General features: G+C 41.9%; 2 protein-coding genes across 2 annotated transcripts; both read left to right on the forward strand.

Moving 5' to 3' along the window:
* Positions 1-265: 265 nt before the first annotated feature.
* Or5a3 (olfactory receptor family 5 subfamily A member 3) lies at positions 266-1,222 on the forward strand. The gene has a single exon (NM_001000507.1). It carries the CDS (start codon positions 266-268, stop codon positions 1,220-1,222), a length of 957 nt encoding a protein of 318 aa, NP_001000507.1.
* A 4,284-nt stretch (positions 1,223-5,506) lies between these two features.
* Positions 5,507-8,787, forward strand: Pfpl (pore forming protein-like). The gene is given in 2 exon segments (NM_001401853.1): positions 5,507-5,628; positions 5,913-8,787. A coding segment is annotated over 1 exon segment (2,094 nt). The 5' UTR covers positions 5,507-5,628; positions 5,913-5,962; the 3' UTR covers positions 8,057-8,787.
* Positions 8,788-9,196: the final 409 nt, after the last annotated feature.

Consider the following 9,196-nt stretch of genomic DNA (forward strand, 5'->3'; position numbering starts at 1 on the left):
CTTGATATGCGTTTACACTAACAAGTTCATCAGATAAATATGATAATGATTTGCTGCTGGCATTTAATAAAGATGGAAAAATATGATAATGACCTCCACACATTATGGAGGGGAATCCTGCACGAGACATAGGATGCTCATCTTTTGGGATGTCTTCTGGTTATAGGAGTCTCTTATTCTTTGAGAAAGCAGAAGTATCTTCACTTGGATTTTTCTTGCCCCCAGGAATCTACCTCTGGGCCTTCGACGACTCTGTAGCTGATAGATGGCTGTGGGAAGAAACATTAGCATGGTGACTAATTTCATCCTTTTGGGATTTTTAGAGCATCCACAGCTGCAGATTGTCCTCTTCGTGTTGTTTCTGGGGATCTACCTGGTGACCTTGACTGGAAACTTGGGCCTCATTGTCCTGATCAGAATGGACTCACACCTCCACTCCCCCATGTACTTCTTCCTTAGTAATCTGTCCTTTATTGATGTCTCATATACCTCCACCATAGCCCCTAAGATGCTCTGTGACTTTTTTAGGGAGCAGAAGTCCATCTCTTTCATAGGCTGTGCTATACAGCTTTTCTTCTTTATTGGAATGGGAGGCACTGAGTGCTGTCTCCTGGCAGCCATGGCATATGACAGATACGCTGCTATCTCCAACCCTCTACTTTATCCATCCCTCATGTCACCCACCATCCGTGTAAGGATGGCCATCACAGTATACACAGGAGGGTTCCTCACTGGCTTGATCCAAACCAGCTCCATATTCCAGCTTCATTTCTGTGGCTCTCGGGTCATTAATCATTTTTTCTGTGACTTGCCACCCCTGATGTCCTTGTCTTGCTCCAGCACTTTTTTCAGCCAAGTAGTGAACTTCCTGGTTGTGTGTGTGGTTGGTGGGGCATCAGCGCTGGTTGTCTTGGTCTCTTATAGCTACATCATTGCTGCTGTCATGAGGATTCATTCAACCCGTGGGCAGATGAAGGCTTTCAACACCTGTGCCTCTCATCTGACTACAGTGATCCTTTTTTATGGCTCTGGTCTCTTCTCATACCTTCATTCTAATGTTGGATACTCACAGGACAAAAATAAGGTGGTGTCCATGTTCTATGGGGCAGTGATTCCCATGTTGAACCCGATCATATATAGTTTGAGAAACAAGGAGATCAGAGAAGCATTGAAGAAACTCAAGAAGAGGAAGAAGCAGATGTCCTGTCTCTGTGCTATGTAGTTCCTTAGTGAAAGAAAAAAAAAACCAAAAACCAACTTAAGCCTTTTGTTAAATGTAAATAATAAAATAATAGTGTGCTTCAGAAAATCGGTAGTAAGTTAAAGAAGCTATTTCAAGCAAGACCTCCTACCTGCTCCTCAACAGACATACCTACCAGACAATTGTGCTTAATGAATATTTTTTTTCACTTTACTTTTTAGGCTGGTGTTAGACTTTAAATTTGGTCACTTGTAAGATAAAATACATATGTTTTTGATGATATTTATCTACCATAGACTATCAGGTGCTAAATTCAAAATACCATGTTGTAGGGACATGAGTCAAAGTCTAGTAATAGGGACATGTCATTCATTGATGTCTTCATTACAATAAAGCATTGTTCTTGCCAGTTCTCTTACCCTTGGAGTATATTGTCTGTTCCCTTGTCTTGGATTACTACCAAGGTTAGTGCTAACTAGAAATATTATCTTTGGATTAGGAACTCAAGAGTTCCCACAGGCATGATTTCAAGAATGATGACTCAGAGGCAGGAAAGTAGGTGGGCACCTGTAAACTTGTTTAGGAAGAGTAGAAGGTAACAGTGTGCAGTCATAAAGGTCATGGAGGCCAGATACAAGGAGCCAAGACCACCAAGTTTTATATCTGCAAGGTAATGATGAGAAGAAAGCAAGGATAGAACATATGAGAGGTCCTACACTCAGAATTCCAACTCTGTCTAGGGGTTACTTGTAGCCAAAGATAGTAATCAATATGACCCAATGCAAAATTGCAAACTTACCTAAACCTTATAAAATATTTTTGGAAAAATTTTTAAAAATTCAATTGTGTTCTCAATCATGAGTTTTGTAGATGGTGCCATGTTAGAATATCAAAAGTTTGGATGTACCTGGAAATAGAGTTACATGAGGTCCAGGCCTGAAATCTCCTCATGAGATGTATGACTCAAGTATGATCAACTGGAAGAGAAAACTTCCATGAGACACTCTGATTTTGTATCTGTTCACTAGGTCAGGTTTTACTCTGGACCGTGTATGGCTCCTAGTGTGTATCCTCATTCCTGAGCATGATCTGAGAAGAAGATATCTACATCAGAGAGTTTGCTGGAGAACGGAATGTGTCATTAAAGTTATCTTTAACTGTATTTTTCAAGATAATTCCACAGTAAATGGTAAATGAAGTCTTGTTTCTTTAATGACTGTATATATAGACCAAGATAAGTTATGGCATCTAACTGTAACTCATATTGTCCTGGTTATCAATATTCTGATTTGCTACTCTTGCATTTAACAGTGTTCTCGTTTGATACTTTCTATGACTAACTGAATCACTGGCAATTTCTATGGGAGGAGATGATTTAATCAAGCCTTTCTTGATCCTAGAGTCCTACAGACCTGGAAATCACTACAGAAATATGACCTTAGATAAAGTACTATAGGAACCACCCATCTCCATCTGACACTATGTATTTTTCCTGACTGCCTTTTCCTAGGCTGTTAGAATCTATGCCCAAGCTCTTCTCTACTCTTCTTCCAAAGCACTGGGCAGATCCTTCCACAAATTATGTGCTTATTAAGTATCTGTTTAATAAAAAAATAAATCTAAGTTTACCTGGTAGGTAATTTAGAAATGTAAAACCAAAGGAAGGGGACAAATGCTTATTGGAAGCTTATGATGCACCAGCATTGTATACAGCTTTTTTAGTTTCAATTCTATAACATACACACAAATTCCTTTGTTAAAAATTCAGGATCGGCTAGATGGCTCAGGTGTTACCCGTGCTTGCTGCTCGTGCAGAGAATCCAAGTAAAGAGAATTGTGGAGGTTGTTAGAAGATAGGAAGGGAAGAGGGAAAGATAAATGAAGGAAGTTAGATAATAAATCACATAGAAGGAAGTTCTGCTTCTTTACAGTACATTTGAGTCAATCCCTTTTATTGAAAGCCCTCAACACAAAGCAATGGTGTATTTTGAAAGAATGAAATGTTAATACACTGTTATATGTATATGCATCAAATTAACATAAAATATATCATAAAATCTGTAGTTTCTATGTGCCAATTAAAACGTGAAGGCAACTAAATAAAAGGAGTTCAGGACAAAATCAGTGACTATTTAGATGTAGTAGTCATCGAGCAATATTACAATATACACCATTGTGTCCTATCCTTGACTTCCAACATTCCCAGAATTTCAGATGCCTATCACCTCCCTGAGGAGACCTTTGCAAAGTTAGATCACAGATGTTGGTCCCATTATTGGACAGTCTTTCATGGATTCTCTCACAGATGATGGCCATCCCTTTGGACAGTCTGTTTGTGGATGCTGTTCAGGAGTCTGCTTGTGAATGTTGGCTCCAACTCTGGCTATCCTCCTTTGAAGTCATGTCATAGAGATCTTTTCCATCAGTCACACCTTGAAGTTGGTCACACTGATAGGTTGTGCTTCAGGGCTTCTGAGTACTTGCAAGGACTCACAGATTTGCTAAAAAATGCTGACCTAGTCCCTAGGCAGCTGCCTAGTGCTTGGCACGGTGACACTTAGAGTCTGAATCTGTTGCCCTGCAGACCTAAGTTTCCTCCTCACTGAACACAGTCACTGATGCAGTTTTGATAGAAAGTTCCTTCCTGTGGTCTGGAGTAATTCTACTGACTACACTTTATCTTATAACTCTGGCAAAACTTGGTCTGGGTTTCCCGAGTATCCTTTACATATAGTCTGAGGCTGCCAAGCCATGAATCAGCCTGGCTCTTTTTAAAATGGCGTCTTGCTCCATGGTAGAGGGCTGAGTAGAAAGGGATTCAGAGTATTTTCTACTATTGACTGTAACCTTTCTGTTCTTTTCTCTTTAAAGTGACTGTTATAGTGAGTGTGCTAATGCCCTCTGTCATAGGCCATAGCTCTGGTTATACTCATAGTAGGAAAGGAGAGTTAGCTCCCTAGACCAGGCAAATCCATCCAGGATGGGCTCTTCATATTCTGTTTGTTTGTTTTTGTTTTGTTTTGTTGTTTTTTTAAATTTTACTTTACTTTGCTATTAATAGAGATTCCTGCCCATTACCTCTTCTTGACAGCTGCCATCCAATTGTCCCAAGTTTATTCACTGGAGGTGTTGGCATGACATCTGCCAACTTCTAGAAGTTGGTCTAGTTTTGGTATGACTACACAGAAGCATTTCCCATTGGCTTTCTTTTTCTATCCTCCACAATTGCAAATCCACTGGATTTTTCTTTTAGTAGACAGACAGTCTTGGTAAGAGAACTAACTCCCCCTTAGAGGAAGGAGTGGGCCAGGAAGTCCCAGAACATTAGGAGTCAGCCACTGAGAAGAGAAAATAGCACTGTCTCACTGTTATGTCATCCATATCCTCAATTGGAGTTTAATCCACAGACTGCAGAAGTCCTAACTTCCTGCTTTTTGTGCTAGGTGTCAGATATGCCACTTAGACTCCTGCAGATAACATGAAATGGGATGATCCTGGCCCATGTCACCATCCCAGATGGATGATGAAATATAGGGATTGGAAATATCTAATCCTGTTCCCAGCCTGCACAGGATAAACGTTACACATGAGTCATGGCTCCTTGTGATACACTGTCAGAAGCTTGTACATAGTCAACTAGATATGGCTTCCGGCTTGTTAAAGGAAGTGAAAGTGCCCTTTAGCATCCCAGGTTCATACCTTTTTTGGGGGGAGAATTGCTTCTCTGTGCTTGGGGTCAGAGATCGGTTAGTGTGTAACCCCAGGCACTTACTCACCCCAGATGATGAGCCTGAAAGCGTATGTACTTGGACACGTAACTCCATGCAAGAGACCAGAGGAAATCATCGGTGGAAAGGAAGAATAGGAAAGTTAAGAGCCAACTACTGCCCTGCTATGCAACATTCTTGGTCACTACATATTTTTGATAAATTAAATTTGAGATCATAACGTGCTTTTTTCTTCCATTTCTGTCTAAAACAAACAAACAAAAAAACCAAACCAGCTTTGTAAAGTCCCTCACTCTCCTATGAAATGCTTAGGACAAGTGTGGTGTCCCAGCACACTGCAAACAGAATTATCTTCATTCTTTATCTCAGCCCCAGATAATATCATCTCCACACCAGGACACGAGGGCTGAGTAGCAATGAGACATCATAAAGCGTGCGTGAGTGCTACTCCACATCCTTTCTACTGTAAGGACAGCCTCCAACCTTAGTGAGCCAATGAGAAATCTAAGGCTTGTCCATGAGGTAGAAATACCTTGTATCTGGTGGCGATAAAAGCATGTCAAGAAGGGCAGATGTCGCTACAGCCTCTTCATTTTCAGCAAATGAATCTGGCACTGAAGACTGACAAGAGAACAGAACAGTGAGCCAAGATTGGAACAAGTCAAGAACGTGAACAAAACACCACAGAAGGCTCTTGAGGTAGAGAAGAGGTGAGATGTGGGATTTGCTTTTTCTGAGAACTCATCACTGTTGCAGAGTAAACAGTTGGTGTGAAGAAAACAGGGGAGTGACTTGTGGAGAGTATTCAGGAATGTGGTATACTATAATTTATTGCATGTCCTAGCGGTCTTAAATATTATAAGCAACTCTCATTTGCCTATTTTGCAGTTAGCATAGCCTGAAAAGCAATTTATGGTTTTAGAGAATTGTTAAATTTTCTATTTAAGAAGCTGCTTTCTTTCCCATCTTTCTGTTTACCCCAGGCTCTCTGTTGGATATTCAGGACTGGTGTGTGGCTGAGACTATCTGCACCATGAACAGCTTCATGGTTACAGTCTTCATCTGGATCACAGTGGCATATGCTGAAGTAGAGAAGGCACTTGAAGAGATCTATGAGGACGGTTTTCGAAAGTGCCAGAATGCTTTGCATCTACCTGTTTTGGAAGTGCTACCTGGAGGAGGCTGGGATAACCTGAGGAATATGGACATGGGACAAGTGATGGACTTGACATACACCAAGTGTAAAACCACAGAAGATGGACTGTACATCATCCCTGATCAAGTCTTCACTATTCCTCACAAAGAGAGCAACCTGGAGTTGAACTCAGAAATCCTGGAATCTTGGGAGAATTACCGAAGCACCACCTCATTTTCCATCAACTTGAATCTCGATTATCGTCCTAAAGTCAACGGCAAGTTCTCTACTGAGTTCCAAAGGATAAAGACCCGTCAAGTGAGAGACCATGCTGTAACTACACGAGTGCAGGTGAGAAATTTGTTCTACACGGTGAAAACCGACCCAAATGCAGAGCTTAACTTGGGGTTTAAGAAGGAGCTCATGGAAATCTGTTACCGTTTAGAGAAAAACCAGACGAAGATGGCCACCTACCTGGCAGAACTCTTGGTCCTCAATTATGGCACACACATAATCACCAGTGTGGATGCTGGGGCTGCACTGGTTCAGGAGGATCACATCAAGTCCTCCTTCCTTAAGAACAATAAGGGAAACCGTTTTGCTGTGACTGCATCTGCTGGATTTACCTTCGCAAAGGTTTTGGACTTCAAAATAGAGGCAGGCTTTGGCTATCAAAATCACTTGGCCACAGGCTATCTTGAAAACAGAACTGATTCTAGGGTGCAAAGCATTGGAGGGATTCCCTTCTACCCAGGGATGACCATTGAAACCTGGCAGAATGGCATCCTTAACCACCTAGTGGCAGTGGACCGTGCTGGTTTGCCCCTGCATTTCTTTATCAAGCCTGAAAAGCTGCCTGGTTTTCCACACCACTTGGTGGAGCAGCTGGCGAAGACAGTGGAAACTGCTGCGAAAAGCTATTACAACTTTAACACGTACCCAGGCTGCACAAATATCAACTCCCCCAACTTCGATTTTCAGGCCAATACAGATGATGGCTCTTGTGATGGTAAAGTAGTCAACTCTCCCTTTGGAGGGGTTTATCAGTTGTGTGTTCAAATATCAGGGCATGGTCACGAGGACATGTGCCAAGATTTCCGTCAGAAGAATCCACTTACTGGTTATTTCTCTTGTCCTTCTGGCTATACCCCCGTCCATCTGCTGTCTCAGACCCATGAGAAGGGTTATGTAGAAAAGGAATGTAGAAATAAATGTATCCTCAAGATATTCTGCAATCTGGAGTGTAAAGATGTGTTCCGAGTGGCCAAGGCTGAAGTTAAAGCTTATTGGTGTGTGGCCAGTAGCCAAGTACCGGACAACTCAGGACTTCTCTTTGGAGGAGTCTTCACTGACAAGAGCATCAACCCAACGACAAATGCACATTCATGCCCAACCAGTTACTTTCCTCTGAAGCTGTTTGAGAACCTCAAGGTATGTGTTTCTCTGGATCATGAATTGGGGCCCAAATTTTCAATCCCCTTTGGTGGGTTCTTTAGCTGCACACAAGGGAACCCCCTGTATAATTCTTCCACATCTGGAGACTTAGAGAAATCATTTCAGCAAAAGTGTCCTGGGGGCTTCAGTCAACAGCTAGCTGTGATCATTGATGGATGCCAAGTGTCCTACTGTGTCAAGGCTGGAATCTTTACAAAAGCATCTCTGGCTCCTGCTAGGCTCCCACCTTACACTCAGCTACCTATGAGTGAGTTTTCCACTGACCCAGTTGATGTGATAAGTAGTGAGAATGCCAAATCCTGGGTTAAGGACCCCTATACCCTGCAATGGAGTCTAGAGGAGCCATCAAACACTGGTGGGCTCTCAGGAGGATCAACTGCTGGAATCACAGTTGTGGTTATCCTAGCATTAGGGGTTTTAATTGCCATGGCCATCTATGGCAAACGGAGATTTAAGAAGAATGAATCCAATGAAGTTCCAAGACCACAGACGTTTCTTCCTTTTCCAAGAGCTAGAGCCACTCCTGATGGAGTGTAGAATCCAAATCCAGCTCCTATCATCTCCAGGCACAGGTTCAAGTTCCTCTTTCAGTCCTTTCTCCTCCACCTCTGCCTTTCTAAGAAGTAAACCAGAAGTCACAACAGAAAGAAGGATTTTTATAACTCTGTGGTTATGTTTATGTTTACGCACTGGGAATTAGTGGATCTGTGCAAACAAAGCAGGGGAAGGAAGACTTGCAACTCAGTCAGCAAGAACAAGCCCAGGTTTTCAGCCACAGTAGGAATTCCCAAACAAGCCAATGGGTATTCACCTGAGTCTCTGCACGTAAGAACAACTGGGATGGACAGCAACAAGAACTTTGGGATGAAGCTCCACTTAGTGTGAAGTTGGAAGAGGGTTTCCAATTTGTGAGCAGGAACACTTTGCCTTCCTTCTATCTTGTTTTGGGTTTTAGACTCCTAGAGGGAGTCCAAACTCTGAAAACACAGATAGTCCTGTTCAGCTGGTGCTGTGGAAACTCCACAACTCTGTATTGATGACTGCATCATCTCCCTGTGCACCTGAAAGGAACTGCAGGGTGCAAAGCAAGTCCACTTTCTATGTCTGCCCTACAGTTAAGATTTACCTTGCCCAAACCACATTTAGACCACTGAATTGTATCAACAAATCTTCAGAAATGATTTTAACTTACAAACTTCTCATGTAACGTCAAAGGCAAAAGGGTGGTGGGGAACTGGCAATAAATCAAGAAATGTAAAAACTGAAAAGGACTCCAATGTTTTAGGAACTTGTTGGTTTCGTCTAGCCAACTGATGCCTACCTCTGAGCTCATCATAGACTGGACAGGGAAAGGGACCATTGTTTGGATGCATCAATTATTATGGTTTAGTTTTTCCACATAATCAAAAATATAAACCCCTTCTCTTTCTGTGACTAGCACTCACCCTTACTGTCTTCCCATCAGAAGTGTGAGTAGAGATACAAAGTCACATGAATGGATCCACCCCTATAACAGTAAGAAGTATTTATCTTCCTAGAAGTGAAAGATGTAAAAAATCAAAATAAGCCTACATTTAAGTATTACTTTCTCTCTAACACTAAGGCCAAACAGAAGACATCATGTCCTGTCCATATAGGTTTTGCTTTTTTTCTCTGCTAGAAACAGGGCTGATGGAA

This window comes from Rattus norvegicus, chromosome 1 (genome assembly GCF_021556685.1).
Source record: "Rattus norvegicus strain SHRSP/BbbUtx chromosome 1, alternate assembly SHRSP_T2T, whole genome shotgun sequence".
Taxonomy (NCBI): Eukaryota; Metazoa; Chordata; class Mammalia; order Rodentia; family Muridae; genus Rattus; species Rattus norvegicus.

Bases quoted from the DNA above. Each gene is read 5' to 3' on its own strand.
- Or5a3 (NM_001000507.1), top strand. From the start codon at position 266: ATGGCTGTGGGAAGAAACATTAGCATGGTGACTAATTTCATCCTTTTG.